At 38.6% G+C, this 17063-nt stretch overlaps 2 protein-coding genes across 2 annotated transcripts; one reads left to right on the forward strand and one right to left on the reverse strand.

The window, feature by feature from the left end:
• Nucleotides 1-258: 258 nt before the first annotated feature.
• On the forward strand, nt 259-9434 carry LOC103709322 (auxin response factor 16-like). The gene is given in 14 exon segments (XM_008794616.4): nt 259-1000; nt 1730-1842; nt 1927-2022; nt 2113-2169; nt 2297-2452; nt 2548-2632; nt 4300-4390; nt 4482-4646; nt 4740-4935; nt 5197-5335; nt 6134-7995; nt 8461-8651; nt 8765-8906; nt 8908-9434. Coding segments are annotated over 14 exon segments (3381 nt in total). The 5' UTR covers nt 259-954; the 3' UTR covers nt 8950-9434.
• Nucleotides 9435-10637: 1203 nt separating this feature from the next.
• LOC103709324 (20 kDa chaperonin, chloroplastic-like) lies at nt 10638-15571 on the reverse strand. Its single transcript, XM_008794617.4, has 6 exons — nt 15424-15571; nt 15000-15227; nt 12102-12281; nt 11766-11921; nt 11496-11573; nt 10638-11028 (listed from the first exon to the last, which is right to left on the reverse strand). Exons 2-6 carry the CDS (start codon nt 15186-15188, stop codon nt 10855-10857), a joined length of 777 nt encoding a protein of 258 aa, XP_008792839.1. The 5' UTR covers nt 15189-15227; nt 15424-15571; the 3' UTR covers nt 10638-10854.
• Nucleotides 15572-17063: the final 1492 nt, after the last annotated feature.

Genomic DNA, 17063 nt, shown 5'->3' on the forward strand with positions numbered 1-17063 from the left:
AGTGGTAATAGACTGGAAACAACCTTTAACTCGAGGTCTAAGAAGTCAATTTGATACCATTAGCCTTGTGGAATGGTTCGAGGCATGTGGACTTGTCCGGTTTCTTCGCCCGAATATTAGCATTTTAATAAATAACCCCCCCACAAAATATTTAATTATAGAATACATGAATTAAAAAAATACATTTTTAAATAATTATTTAATTATTTTTTTCCATGGGAGACTAGAAGGCGATGCTTCCATTTATTTTAACCGGCTTCCGTCTCTTTCACGTCGCCGAAGCCAAAGCCGCAGACCGGACGAAGAAGAAACCCCCCGAAATTTCCTTGCCGTCTTCTCCATTCCCGGTGAACTCTCCGGCTTCTCGACGCCACCGGAGCCCCGGCGAGCCACTGGCTCCTCCGGCCGCTCCTCCCCGTCCGTCGCCTTCCCGGACTTCCCTGCTTGGGGATCCCGCCGGAGCGGAGTAATCCTTGCTCTCGTCCAGCCGTGCAATTTCGCCACCGGAGGTTGCAAAGTGTTGAGGAAGAGTATTCGAGGTGAATTTCCTCTAGTTGGTACTTCTTCCGGCGAGATTCTGGAATATTTCGGTGGTGTTCTTTGGAATCTGGGGTCTTGGAGCGAGTCGGATGAGTGAATTAGGGCTACGGCTTTGGACCAGGGGAAGTTAGGTGGGAGCTTATGAGGTGAGAGGAAGCTGCTGGAATAGTATATCTGGGCTTGTGAGGGTGAAGTTTCTTAATAGGGGAAAAAGATAGCCTTTTGATTGCTTTTGGCGAGCACATTGGGGAGGGGGGGAATTTTCTACAGACGACGGCTTATACATAAAGAGAGGGAAGCGGAAAGGGAGAAGCTTTCTTTGGCAATAAAGTGAGAAGAGGGAAGGGTGGGAAGAAAAGAGGGAACTTTCTTTATAGGCATTTCAGATCAGGGAAGCTGCTGGGATCTGCTTAGATGAAGGGTCCGGGGTCGAATGGATTCGCAGAAAATCCAGCAGAAGGTACGGTAGTGAATTAACTCTTAGGATTTTTTTTGCAAGTTCTGGTTTCTCTGAACTTCGTTTTACTTAAATTTGTAGAAACCGAGATAAGTATGACAGTTTGAGCTCAGGAACAGGCAGGGATGACTTAGTTCTTAGAACGATACGTAAAGTGAAAATATATGGAAAATGGATTTCTAGTGAGTTTCTTATTTATTCTGGTGAAAATTGAATTTTAAGTAATATAAGAAGTTTAATTTATTGCAGTTGATCTTGAGCAATTCGGGAAATATTCATGACTAAACTTTTGTGTCCCTCAATCATTTCGTTTTAGAGAGACTACTTTAATATCTGACAACTCCTCCACAGTATCGGTAGCTGGGTTTGATGCTAAGAAATGAAGCACCCATTGAGCACCCAAACTGGTAGCATCCTTTTAGGACAACTAAGCTACGTGAGGTTGGCCTAGGACATGCATCCCACTTGTTTCGGGATCTTTCTGCATGAACAGAAATTCGGGGCAGAACCTTGAAGTATGTATCTTGTATTTATGACGACCCCATCTTCATAAATGGGTTGTCACGCAAAAGTTCTATACCTTCCATCTCTGCTTTCGGTTTTTGATCGTGTTGTTTCCTTTGCAACCTGGCTCAGATTGAAGGGATACGATTTGTGTTCTCTTGGTGGTCGTTTTCTTTGCTGGGTCCATATCGTGTCGCTGATAAATAGGAATTTTTTTTGGATAAGCAGGAGAAAGAAAAAGCATCAGTTCGGAGTTATGGCATGCTTGTGCTGGACCACTGGTGTCTTTGCCGCCTGCTGGCAGCCTTGTGGTTTACTTTCCACAAGGTCATAGTGAACAGGTGTATGATTTTTCTTGTTGTTTTGAGAACTGAATCTTTTGATTGCGGCTTCTAAAAGAGAGTTTTTTGTTATGATGATGTCAGGTAGCAGCCTCGATGCAAAAGGTGACTGACAGCATGCCAAATTATCCTTCACTGCCTTCTAAGCTGATCTGCGTGCTTCATAATGTCACCTTGCATGTACGACTTGCAGAATGATCTTCTTGTTTGTTCGATTTTTTGCTATAACCTCTTTGGCTCAAGTTTCCTACTAATATATTTTGTACTCAGGCTGATGCTGAAACGGATGAGGTTTATGCTCAGATGACTCTTCAACCTGTTAATAAAGTAGGTCAGCGGTCGCACTTTAATTGCTTTATTAAATGACCTATAATTTTGCGCATTTGCATCTTTTCTTTGCTTGCTGTTAATTTTTTGCCATGAAAGTCCTGTTGTTAAAACAACATTTGTATAGTATGATAGAGAAGCAATGCTGGCATCTGAAATGGGCCTCAAACAAAACAAGCAACCAACAGAATTCTTCTGCAAAACACTTACAGCAAGTGATACAAGTACCCATGGCGGATTCTCAGTACCCCGTCGTGCGGCTGAGAAGATATTTCCACCTCTAGTATGTCCATTTTCTTTCTGTTTATCATCCTATTTTAATAAAGTCAAACACTCTGGTGTATTCAATGTGTGCCTTACCAGGTAACATGTTCATAGGATTATACAATGCAACCACCAGCTGAAGAATTAATAGCTAAAGATTTGCACGACATTTCATGGACTTTTCGTCATATCTATCGAGGTATATGACCACCCTTTACTTTTCTTATTATGTACTTCAGCAATGGCATTTGACTTTCTCAATTAGAGCTAGCAAAGAGCATTGGTGTTTTAAAACAAGTGTCCAAACTGGATACCCCTATCTGACTTGTTGGACACAAACTGCACTGTGGTCTTAATTGTTGTCATCATAATCATTAAGCCTTGGAAGCCTTATCCCAAGTACATAATGCTACTGTTATGACTTCTATGCTATTTACTCTTGTGAAATCAAGTTTTTGTTCTTAATTAGTTGGATTTGTTAGTTTGATGAACCAATAAAATTAGGTCTTTTGGACGAGCATGCTACTCTTGCAAGTTTAGTCTCACAATTTCGCATGCTGTATGATTAGTTGGCAGACAAAGGCGTGGTCACTTCTAGACTTGTTAGCACAGAGTACTGATATTGCTAATGTGTTGGTTTATAGTTGGTCGTGATTTGGAGTCTGGAAACTTGGAAAAGGAATAATGTTGTGGTTTGTATCATTGTGATTAATAGATAAGCTTCCCTCATTTTTTATGACATGGTTTGTCTATTAACTACTCGATTAATTTAGCAGTGGCAGTTTTATCATACTGGCTCGCCTACCTTGATATTGTCTGGTATGTTATAGCTAAAGATAACATTGCATTAACTATCGAAAGATTTTCTTTCCTAATCTAAAGAAAATATTTTAAGATTTCAAAGTTCCTTGTGAGAGATCAGTAGCAGCCTCCTTTTACTAATTACCTATATAGCAATTAGCTATTGCCTTTGTGGTGTAGAAACTTGTAGAGAATTTAGTGACACCTTAAGAAGGCCAATATGATTTATTAACCTGCATGTTCTTGTTTTCCACCACTACCTGGAGGCACAACTCTTTCTCGCTTTAACTGTTACCGCTGCCAACAACTTTTATACAGTTCATATAGGAAGTATGTAATTCAGAAATTAGTGCTTCCTGGGAAGGCCCATACAATTTGTTCTCCCAGCACCATGTTTTTGTTTTCCAACTCTACTTGGTGACACAATCACTACTGGCTTCATTGTTGCTGTTAATGATGTTTATTATAGTTCATACTGGCTCCTGTAGCCTATATTTCCATCTTCAGAGAATACCTAACTACATAATTGCCTAAACTGTTGTTTTCTTTGCTTGCTTGCTGTATTAAGTAATAATGATATTTGCCTTCTACGGTGAGAAAAACTACTTTCGTAAGAGGATTTTTTTTTTCTGTAACACCATCATAGGTTTCTTCAGGTCAACTCTTTTAGCTCCATGAGGAGGTAGCTGTCAGTTCCTTTTGCGTTATGCCCTACATCACTGTTTTATCTGTACATTATATTTCAAACATTTAATGAGCTAGTTTTCATGACTCTGCTGAGACAAGAAGGGTTTCTGAGATAGGTACATTATGCCTGTGATTTACATGGACTATCACATCTTGATCAAGAAAAGGTAATTGTAGTGGGTCTTTAAAGATAACATAGTGATAAGCTGAATGCCTATTTGGGTACATTCATTTGCTTATGCTTTTGCTCATGCTTATGCTCAAAGCAGGATGACTTTTGTTCTATTTTTTATGTGGTTAAACTGCAATGTTTGTCTTTTGGTTGTCAGTGAAGTTTCTAGCAATTATCAAAATATTTATATATGACTAAAATTGCAGGTCAGCCCAAGAGGCATCTCCTGACTACAGGTTGGAGTGTATTTATTAGCACAAAAAGACTTGTTGCTGGTGACTCTGTTCTCTTTATACGGTAGGCTAAATAAATTTACTAGGTAAATCATTTTCTGTAACATATATGATCAGTTACAAGCAACAAGGAAATTGATCTGTGTGTTTTCCAGAGATGAAAAGTCACAGCTTCTCTTGGGTATAAGGCGTGCCAATAGACAACAACCACCTTTATCATCTTCAGTCTTATCTAGTGATAGCATGCATATTGGAATCCTTGCTGCTGCCGCTCATGCTGCTGCAAATAACAGCCCATTCACTATATTTTACAACCCAAGGTACTTTTTTTTTTTTTTTTGAGGTATATAATCCAAGTTTGAGGTGAATATTCACAGATTGACATACTAACAGAATTAAACATGGTTAAATAGAGCTAGCCCCTCGGAGTTTGTTATACCTTTCGCCAAATACCATAAAGCAATGTACACCCAAGTGTCTCTTGGCATGCGATTCAGGATGATGTTTGAAACTGAGGAGTCTGGAGTGCGTAGATATATGGGCACAATTACAGGCATCAATGATTTAGATCCAGTGCGGTGGAAAAATTCACAGTGGCGCAATCTTCAGGTCAGGATACGTTGTCACAGAAGTTTGTTATCGCTTGCTGTCACATTAGACATCTGCACACACTGCAATGAGATGAAAATTAATTGGAGAGAAATTCTTGTCCTGTAAACCATCTCCATGGCCCCACCCTTCTTTTATTATCTTAACTTGGGGTTAATTTTTCCTCCAACCCCTGATAAAATCAGGGATTGAGACCATGCTATATCAAATATTATTATAAAAAATCATTCCTAGTGTCTCAGTAAATTTTGCATGTATTAGGTTGGCTGGGATGAATCAACAGCAACTGAGCGGCGGACCCGAGTGTCAATATGGGAGATTGAACCTGTGGCAACTCCTTTCTATATATGTCCACCCCCATTCTTTAAACCCAAGTTCTCTAAACAACCAGGGATGCCAGGTACACTTCATACATTAGCTATCGGCATGTTAATTGTTATTTGGTAATCATATGAAATCTCTGGCTATTGAACCTCACAGTTGTAACAAGACTATATCTAGTTTGGAAAGGTTGTTGGCCAGATTATGCGCATGCCATAATATTGCTTTATACTGCAAAGTTAGCATCTTTCTATTGTTATATGTTTGGACATTTTTTTCCAGTATTCTATCTTATGGCACTTGGATTCTGGCCAGTTATGGTGATTGAACCAAATTATGCCATATGGGTTGACAAATAACTGAGCCAGTTATGGTGTGGTTCTATTTGGAGGGACCTCAGTAGTGGTAGGACTGAATTGTTAAATGTTAAATGCTATTTTCTTGGCTAATGATCTGCTTCAGATTAACTGCCATGAAGGTCCTTAAAAAAAAATCATAACTTACCTGTTGAAGGTGGTTTTCCATTAAATTGTGTGTTTGATTGCCTAATGTTCCAGCAGATTCTCACTATAAAGTGGATTATCAAGTTTTATTGACTGCTCGTTGTAGCTCTGGATGGGGCAGGCTTTGATCCAACTGTTCAATCTTTTATAGTTTCATCTATATTAACTCAAGAACAGTTCAATTGCATAACATGACGAGTAAAATATTCGACGTACTAATCCTCTCTCTAAAGGCCTTGCCTGATGCTTATATTCTTCTGCACATACTTACATCTGTCCATATTTATATATTTCTTTGCAACATCAATTATTCCATGGTATACTTTTTTCATCCTTGACCTCAATTTTACTGACTAATTTATGTCACTTTGCAGACGATAAGATTGAAATTGAGAACACCTTTAACAGGGTGATGCCATGGCTTGGTGATGATTTTGGCTTAAAAGATGCTCAAAGTGCAGTCTTTCCAGGCCTGAGCCTGGTCCAATGGATGGCCGTGCAGCAGAATTCTCAGCTAATGGCACCAGCAGCTCAGTCAACAAACTTCCCTTCCACAGCTGCATCAGTTATGCAAGATGGCCTTGGCACTGAAGACCCAACAAAAATACTAAATTTCCAATCACATGCCTTACCTCCATCATATCTGCAGCCCTGTTCCAAACTAAATCCTCATACTCATCAATTTGATAGATATCATCAACCACCTTTATTATCATCTCAACAGCCATTGCGGCCACAACAACAAATTTCTATTCATCACCACCACCACCAGCGGCAGCAGCAGCAGCAGCCACCACCAGTGCAACAAAATACTGCCCATCTGATGCAGCTACACCAGCAACAGCAGCAACAGCAACAAGCAGAACTGCAGCAGCAACAATTTCAGCAGCAGCAAACACGGCCTGCTGCTAGTCAGGAACTCATTGATCAGCAGCAACAGAAGCAACATCAGCCTATTCGTAGCCAAATTTTACCTCAAACCCAGTTATCAAACCAACTTTTGCGACAGCAACAAGCAGAACTGCAGCAGCAACAATTTCAGCAGCAGCAAACACGACCTGCTGCTAGTCAGGAACTCATTGATCAGCAGCAACAGAAGCAACATCAGCCTATTCGTAGCCAAATTTTACCTCAAACCCAGCTATCAAACCAACTTTTGCAGCCACCTTCATCTAATGTTCAACAACAAGGGTTACCTAAACCAAGCACTCAACATCAGCAAGGTGCTTGTTCTCCCAACCTGGGCTCTCTCCAACCATCATCCTTGCCGCAAATTTTGCAGGTCCAGCAACCAGTAGACCATCAAAATACTCTTTTTCAGCAACAACAGCAACAGTTGCAACAACTAATGCAACCACAGCATCAGCTGCAGCTGCTGCAAAAGCTTCAGGAACAACAATTGATCTCTCAGCTCAGTCCACAGTTACAATCTCAATCATCACAGCAACTAACTCAACAAAACCAGCATTTTCAACAGCAGCAAAATTTGCAGCCGCAGTTAAATGGCACCAACATTCTACCATCTCAACTGAAGCAACTGCAGCAAATGCCCACTATGGATAACAGTAACTACCTCAAACCTCAGTTACCTGCTAGAGCTCATTCTACTCTCAATGAGAACAAAGCCCCATCTTGCTCTACCTCTCCTTCCACTAACTGTCATTCTTCATCAAGCTTAATAAATAGAGTTCAGCAAGGCCCAGCTGTTTTGATTGGAGAGACAGGGGTACCGCATATGGAAATTCTGCTTCAGGAACTTCGAAGCAAGTCAGATGTTCAAGTCAAGCGTGAATTGCACAGCACCAAAGAGCCTGCTCAGCTGCCGAACCAACATGCCACTGTCAATCAGTTAGATGCTTCTTCTGCAACCTCATTTTGTTTAGATGGCAGTGCGCATGAAGGAATCTCACTTCCTCCTATATTAGATGGTGATGTTCAAGTAGATCCTAGGGACAACCTTCTTGTTGGAACATACGGTGATGGTTTGATGCCAGACGCCCTGCTGTCAAGATGCTTGGGTTCAGGAAAGGATATCCAGAACTTGCTTTCTGGTTACGGCAATCAGGGAGATGTAGAAACCGAATTGTCTACTGCTGCTATCAGTTCTCAGTCATTTGGTGTGCCGCACATGCCTTTCAAGCCTGGCTGTTCAAGTGATGCGGCAGCAAATGAGAGTGGAGTACTGAATCAGGGATTTTGGTCTGGCCAACCGCAGCGCATGCGAACATATACTAAGGTATGCTAAATCTACTTAGTATTTGAAGACATCAAGAATTAAAAGTGGCTTATGTAACCGTCTAAACACGAATTAGGGGGCTTAGAGATATCAAAAGACAGATTTGGGTGAGAACCACTGAACTTATACTTGATTCCGAAATTAATTGTGCGAAATTGGATTTTTTTTGGGTAGTTGACTTCAGACAGCAAAAGTTGCTGTACCCATGGTCCTGCCTTTCCCTCGAGTAAATGAATATTGAAGAATATATAGCATGTAGCATATGACATTGAGAGGAGAATGCACTTCATCTGATCAGAACCTATGCTATAGTGTTTACAATTTTCTCTTTTTCCGAGCAAAAAGGCAAATTGATATACTTGCATATGCCTGTAGGTTCTTGTAGTCCTTATTAATGCTGTCATAAATGTCATTCCTTGTACATTTCAACTCATTCTCTGTATTTCTATTGTTTCAAATCCATAGGTTCAAAAGCGTGGAGCTGTAGGAAGGTCTATTGATATTACCCGTTACAAGGGGTATGGTGAGCTTCAACATGATCTTGCCTGCATGTTTGGGATTGAGGGGCAACTCGAAGATCCACACAGAACTGACTGGAAACTAGTCTATGTGGATCATGAAAATGATATCCTGCTTGTTGGTGATGACCCTTGGGAGTATGTTTTCACTTTGATGAGTCATGAAACAATTCTTAAGTTATTTTCTTAATAATTTTCTGGTTGTATGCTGATCTCCTGAATACCTCTACATGCTCCCTTCTGACTTCCAGGGAATTTGTAAACTGTGTTCAAAGTATCAAGATATTGTCAGCAGCGGAAGTCCAGCAGATGAGTTTGGATGGTGATCTTTCCAATATCCCTGTACAAAACCAAGCATGCAGCGGGTCCGATAATAATGGTGATCTGTGGAGAGGGTCAATTTGATGATACGTCGGCTTTTTCCATTCATCGTTGAGGGTAACATGCTTTATAAAACTAACGATATATTATAGATCCGCTTAAAATCAAATGCTATGACAAAGCTGGAGTTCGAGGAGACTAATAATTTAGTTGTCAGAATGAGTTTCAAGGGAGGATTGAATAGAGCAAAGAGCCTCTACAAGTGTCAGACACAGGCGACCAAATTTTTCCACCGAAAACTCAAAGGTGAGATCAGCACCAACTCTCTGCAGTTACTTTACCATAATTTTTGGAATCTTTAAGTATGTGCTACTTAACAGATGAGAAACTTTTGATAAGATGCATTCCTTTTTCTCACTCTTAGAGAGGCAGTTCTTGATGTACATGTATGTGCGGCAATTTAAGACAACTGTTCTTTCAGATAACGGTCTCTACGAGTCATTCTGTATTCTGAAATCGTATGTTAAAAGATTGTAACTGCTATTAACTTCATTCAGTATAACCAAGAACTCTCGCCTGAGTGGTCACAGCTGGGAGTTAGAAGCCTTGCATTGTATCTGTAACTCAAAGCTATCAAAGAAAGCACAATGAAACCACCTTAAGTTGCAGACTCCACCCGCTCACATAGAAGCAAGGGGGAGTCACTCGCCCATTCCCTTTCATGGTGTGGCAAATATTAACTTCCAAAGCATGGCATGGGTAGGAAATTGAAAGAAATTCGCCTCAATGTCCTTACTTATTCTTGCTCCTGTTTCCCGAAGTGCAGCCAGGCGCAGAATTACCAGGCAATCATAAGATTTCAAAACGTTGGAAGCTTTAAATAAAGGGATGCATGCTTCAGTTCCCCTTTCCTTGGAAAGATTCAATTCATCAGAACCCTCCACAATTACTATCTAATAATCCTTGGAATCTAAGTAGTGACCGACTGCATTAATCTCTTTATATGAAATGACAGTTGTAACCTTGAACGATGACTAGAGGCACAAAGAATCCGAACAATTTGTTATAATAATTGAAAAAATAAATATTATAATTATCATTTAATATAAAAAGAATAGTGTGATTAGTTAGTAATTAATTGAGCAAGAAGTACTTTGCCCCATTCATGAACACCAGATCAGAATGTTTCAAAATTGAGTTAGAGAGATGGACATGAGAGAGAGATGTTCTCTCAAAAATCAAAGATAACCAAGAAAACTCAGCTCATTAGCATGACAAATTACCATTTGCTGCTCCACTTTAAAATGACACTCCATTAGAAAGATAACCTTCATTCGGTACCAAAAAGAGAGAAAATTAATAGGCTAGTCTGTACTCTACTCTATTGAACCCCCCCATGATCTCATTTAGATTGAAAAGCAAGTTTCCAAACATAAATTCTCCTTTTCCAGCGTAAGAATAAATAATCCCTCCTCTCTTTGGAACTTTTTTTTTTCTTCGCTAAAACGGATGAATCATACCGGACGAGAATGAATGCACCCAATAAAATCAAAAAACAAAACATCTCTAAGTACCAGAGACAACTCCCCAACTCCCGCCCATAAAATACTATCCAAGTCAGCCATCCAGTCCGCAGCCTCATTAGTTTTACGAAAAACATGCTTGACCTAGAAGACCTCTCCATCCCTCACTATTGCCTAAACATCTCGGAGCAAGTCTTTGGAACACATTTACCGGGCAGTAAAGAAATATCATCTCACCTTACCTAAATAATTTCTTCATTGCAATATTCCACTAATTTAGTTTGACTTATATTAAAAGCACATCCTACTAATGAAGTCTGCAACTGGTAATCATGTGCCCAAAATGTTTCTTCTTTCAATAACGATGAACAGCCTAAATATCAGACCAACATGCGTAATAATATTCAGCAAATTACACAATTAAAGCAAACACCTGCCATCACCTTTTGACTCTGCCCAAAACCTTGCGCCTCTTATTAGAGAACATAAAGATAAGCTTATGCGAGAACAGCTATTACATCAGACGCCCTCAGAGCAATGTAATCAAAGCCATCAGCACTCTTAAATTCATTACCAGCATACTTAGAATACAGCACAGTGCTCCCTGGAGTTATGCTCAATGGCTTCCTATTGCCCTCTTCATCCAAGGGACCGGGACCAACTGCAATCACCTGTTTCAGATAGCAGGAAGCACAGTAAGTTTGTACAGTTTTAAGGTGATGGATGGTAGATTTATCTTTTACCAACAACTGGGGCCAGTATTTACTCAAGTCACTCCGCGACTGCCAATGAGGAATGACACCTTTTATTATTTGATCATAACATGATTAACAAAAGAGAGAATCCTAATGAGAACGGCATTAGACGATGTTAACCACATCAACTACAGAAATAGACAATGTTTCTTTAGTGTTTACCTAATAGACAAATAATCTATAGACAATGTTTCTTTAGTCTTTACCTATTAGACAAATAATTCTTTTACCTCATCCCATAGAAAGATTATTTCTGGAGTCATTTAGCAATAAGAACCAAAACCAAAACCAAAACTTGTTTCGACATTTTTTGATGATATGATCTGGGTTATGATTTTGAGCATCAGAGAGGAAATCAATATCAAGAGAGCAAGCAAACTCACTGTCCCAATCGAAGGCCTTTCCTTCGTTGCCTCTGTCAACAGCAAGCCACCCGTAGTTTTCTCCTCAGCTTCTGCCACCTGAGATAAAAGATAAAGTAGAGAATATGCGGCTAAAGCTTTTCCAAAATGTGATATCAGAAATAGTCTGCATAAGATGACCAACAATATATTCAAAATATAATGTTGCTCACCACTGGTGAGTGTTTTAAGGAGCACATTTGCAAAACCAAAAATCACATTGCAGACATTCTCCAAAGTTTAGAGACAAACCTTAATCAGAACACGATCATTAAGGGGCTTAAGATCCTTGACATCATCAGTATCAAGAACACCCACAATGTCATCTTCCTTCAAAATAAGATGGTTGGATCCATTGAATTCCAACTCTGTGCCAGCATATTTGGAATATACTACTTGGGTTCCAGTCTACATCCATAAAAGATTATACACCAGGATTATATATTAAACAAGAATCGGAGATGTAATGCTTCATAAAATGCTAAGCAATTAACAATCCATCAATAAATATCTTCATCATATGTCCTCTTCATCATTTTCTTTCTGATAAAACCTCTGATCCTCAGAAAGAAAGCCAATTAGAATTACCTGAACACCAATTTCTATTTTCTTCTTGCCAATGGTTCTTCCCTCTCCAATGGCAACAACTTCACCTCCTTGTGGTTTTGACTGAGCACTTGATGGAAGCAATATCCCTCCAGTGGTTTTTTCCTCAGAAGTCTTAATCTTTACTAACACTCTATCACCCAAAGGTGAGATGGAAGTGTACTGTAAAATTATGAAGAACACCAGTTAATGTACAGGTACATGGTAAAAGCAACCAAAAATGTCTTTTAACTAGGCATATTGACTGACAAGAGTACTAAAAACTATACTTTAATATAACTAACCCAGCTTTTAACAAAATTACCAGTCAAAAAAAATATTCTCAAAGAAAACCATAAACATCATGATATTGATGACAGAGTGAATGAGAAATCCCTATTATTTCTTTATTTTCCTTTTCCTTAAATATTTTCCTGACGATTCTTAGATCAAATCAGTTTAGGACGAAAATAAGGAAATGGCAAACCACATTGCTCTAGATGATTGTTATAATGGACAAAATGGCAAATAACTTGCACTTGACATATCTGCATATAATTGCTGAAAGAGGGCATGAATTAATCAGTCCATATATTCGCTAATTGAAACAAGCCAAAGAACAGATAGAACATTACAAGTTCCTTATCCAAAACATTAACCCCCCCCCCAACCCAAAAAAAAAAAAAAACACAAAAAAAAAGAATCACCACCGCAGCTGCCATTCAAACTTCAGAGATATACAAACCAACGATTCTGAACACCAACTAGCTTACCAGTTTCTGAAAAATAAAAAGGATCACGATACGGTAGCAATAGAAATATAAATTTCCCCTCAACCATCCAAACAGAGAAATGCTTTCCTAAAGCACATGCAATTAGGGATGTAAATGAGCAAGCTTGACCAAGCCAGGCCTAAATCATCAGCTCTTTTTGCAGTCAAGCTGAACATGAGCTAATTCATTTAATTTCGAGCCAAACTCCAGCTCTTCACTAGCAGATTGCTTGAGAGATCTGGTGAGAATTTGAGATCTCTGTATGTTTTTATTTATATAGTTTGAGCCAATTATCCAGGCAAATTTTTAATCCAATAGTTAAAATTACATTCCATTTATATAAATTTTGTTAGTTCATATTAAATAAATACAAAAATAAATTTCTAAAATTAACATATTATATCTATAATTTATATATATTCATATTTCATGCTTAATTGATCTGAGCTAGAGGGGGCTAAGCCTAGCTCTAGATCAGCAAAATTGCTAATCAAGCAAACTGAACTCAAGCTGATCTTTGAGCCGAACATGAGCTGAGTCATGAATAACTCACTCATTTGACAGTGCTAGATGCAGTAGCGCGCGCCATTGCAGAAGTTATTATGTTCATATACTATAGATGCCAAATGCCATTGCAGAAGTTATTATGCTCATATACTATAGATGCCAAATGCCATAAGTAATACATTTCAACATGGCAATTCAAGTTTGTTTATTCAAAAAAGAGTAATTTAAGTGATGCAGTAAACAAACTGATCATATAACAGGAACCATTCCAGAAAAATCACATGCATGTGTGATGTGAAAGCCAATTAAATTGACCGAATACCACTCTGTTCAGTGTCCTCAGCCGCAAATAATTCTAACATGGCCACAACATTGAAGGCCTGCAAGTGGATTGGGATGGCCCACTTTGAATCCAGAATCAACCTGAAAATAATCTGGTCCACCCCAAACAGTGGTTTATTTAGATTAGGCTTGGATTGAAAAATATGACCCATTTCAAATATGGCTTGGCTTTGGATCACCAAGTACCCTGAACTAAACATGAACTAACCTGAACTGCCATGAAACTAACACACTATATTTTCAAAGCACTCCTTGAATATAATAAATTCAAGCACTTTTAATAGTAAAATTTTGCATAGGCTTTTTTAAAGCAAAAAAATGAGAAAGTGGAAAGGATTTCCGCACCCACCCCAATTTATTGAGATAATAAGGTGCAGGTTTTCGGATCCAGGTTATTGGTAACCGACACTAACTATAGTTAACCATCAATTTATGTTGTTGCTAGTAATTTTATGTGCTTGGGTGGAGTTGGAGACAAGTCTACACATTGATTAATTGTAATTTTCTTGCATAACGTGCATGTTTCTTATTGTTTGTGTTTGGATTATTTTTGATCTGATTTGACCCAGAAACACAATGGGCTGCTAAAACAAATCCTCAACCCAATTCGACCCAACCCAAAAGGAAATGTATTGAACTTGGATTCAACTTTTTGACCTCATGAAAATACAGATTGGATTTGCAGTGTGCCAATCCCTGATCCAACATGACCTGCTTGCAGCCTATGTTATATAACTCACTAGTCCTTAAAGGTCAAAAATAAAGTCTTAATTAACTTTATTCAGTTGTTTCAGAAAATGTTATAGTATGATCTTTTTACCTTCCTACTAGATATAATGTGTCCGTTCAGAGGCCACTGAAACAGGAACAACTCAAATATCCAGACTAGCTATTTGGAAAGCTTTCCAAATTTTAAGGAAAATAAACATTAAAAACAAGGAAGAACAATTCAGATCAATGATTCAACATGTCAGCTGCGAAGGAAACTTAGAGCATCATAGTGTCATCAAAATACTAGTTCACAAGAAAACTCATCCACAAGATCACACTATTTCTCGTACTAGTATAATAATCACCATCCAGATCAATCCGTCCAACCACACACTTAAATCCAAGAACACACAAAAACAAGCCTAAAAGTCTGATTTTATCAACAAATCATTAATAAAAAAACACTGAAAACGAAACCAACATTCCACAATCTATGGTATCCGGTAAATCTCAAAAAGAATGGACAGAAACTAGGATTGACAGAGCATGACTCAAAGCACTCTAATACCTTCGGAGCAACAACAGTGGCGGCCTTGACGACGAGGCCCCGGAAGCAACGCCGGTCGAGCCCCAGCCCACAAGCACCCACTGAGGAAGAGACCCTAAACGTAGAGGGGGAAAGGCGGAGCCCATCGAAGGAAGGCAGGCCCCTCTTCGCAACCGCCAGTCCGGACCCAGAGAACTGCACTGACGCCATGGATTTCCTCACAAATGATTGGAGAGCTCAGATGGTAACCTTAAAACACAAAAACGACATCAAAATCAAATTTTGATCAGATTTTAAGGCAAAGGGACAACAAATGGAATTGAAGCCGAATTTGAGAGCATTGGAAACGAGAAAAATCGTGAAAAAGCTCTAAATTTCATGAAATTTAGAGACCTAAAAGACCTTAAAAGAGCTAAAAAGACTGGATTTGTTCGGAAAATCTCACCTTTATCCGAGAAGATGATGAACCCTAGAGAGCAAACGAGCTCCGGCGAAGCTGGTCTCTTTATCTGAGAGTTGAATACTGGTATTCTCGAGGTATCGTTTAACAAACAGGTTCCAGTGATAAAGTTCCGAAGGAGCGAACGCGGACTCTTCGATTCCTGCGCTATGATTTCGACTTTATTGGAACATTTTAAGCTGGGAAAGGAGCTTAGAAGAGACATCATATTACGACGCTCTTGTTTTGAAAGGTTGGGATGGTTCTAGAACGCTGTACTGGGTTCCCCGGAAGAGGCTTCGAAGCACGTTAACATGGTTGCGGAAATGGGTTCGATTGCCTAAACTACTTTTAGGTCGGACCCATTTCCACGACAAGCAGGGATTAAGACAGGGATTAGGGCTTCGAAGGAGGAATTAAGTGTTATGGGCAAAGGGACTGGCTATCAATTTCCTCAATAATTTATATATATTTTTTCTTTTGATACATGTATTGATAAAATTGTTAGGTGGTTAATTTGGACTTAAAGCAACCAATGAATCCATTTGTTTGGCTTTTTTTTTTTTTTTGGGGGGGGGGGGGGGGGGGGGGACAACTATGACTTTTGTATGTGGGGGGGGGACAACTATGACTTTTGTATGTGTAATACTTATTTTCTAAGTGATGCGCAAGGTAAATTCACCAAGAAAAAAGGGTTGATGTGTGTAAAGTCTTTCCGAAAGAAAAAAGAAATAAAGTGAGCCAATGACCTATGGCTTCTAATTTTTAACAACCAACTTAGTTTCATTGAAGTTTAGAAGAGCCTTCTCATCAAATCATTTTTATTTGCTGAACACAAAAGATTTTTCGATATTTTGATTTTGCTAGAATTTTATAAAGATTATTCTTGAATTATAATAAGAAAGATATGTAAAAAGCAAGTTAAAGAAGTCTAAAAACATTCAGAAAAATCATGATATTTTTATGTTACTTATTATAAGTTGTATTTTTGTAACAATAAATATCCAAAAAGAATCTGAGATTTTTTGCATATATATATATATATATATATATATATATATATATATATATATATATATATATATATATATATATATATATATATATATATATATATATATAGCACTACAAAATGCCCAATTACATGATTATTCCTAAAAATTTCGGCTTTCTTTGGCATTTAATATCTAAAATTTAGGTAATGCCTTTAAGAAACTAGAGCTAATCTGAGCGAGCTTGGACAAAGAAATGTCAAACAAGCCGTTTAAATTATGAATTGATGGATTAATTGTAATTGTGCATTTATGTAAAAAAAATGCAATGCGGAATGTTACATCAGACTTTCATAACTTTTATTAAAAAAGAAAAAAAATATAAGACGTATTTTATTCTCATAATCCAAATGTAGATTCTTATCTGTATGGACCATGCATAATCAATGGCATGCTACAACCATGCAAGAGAGGTTGGTAGAGGGAGGAGGAAGTGGTGGTGCTGATGGTCGAAGACAGACATGGTAGTTGAGGAGGCTGGGAGAGAGAGGTTTAATGGAGGAGGTAGTGTTAATAGTTGGTAGTGGCTTTGGTGGTACAAAGCGATAGAGAGAGGGGTGAAGGAGGAGGTGATGGTGTTGATGGTTGATAGCA

The sequence above is a fragment of the Phoenix dactylifera genome, chromosome 8 (genome assembly GCF_009389715.1).
Source record: "Phoenix dactylifera cultivar Barhee BC4 chromosome 8, palm_55x_up_171113_PBpolish2nd_filt_p, whole genome shotgun sequence".
NCBI classification, from domain to species: Eukaryota; Viridiplantae; Streptophyta; class Magnoliopsida; order Arecales; family Arecaceae; genus Phoenix; species Phoenix dactylifera.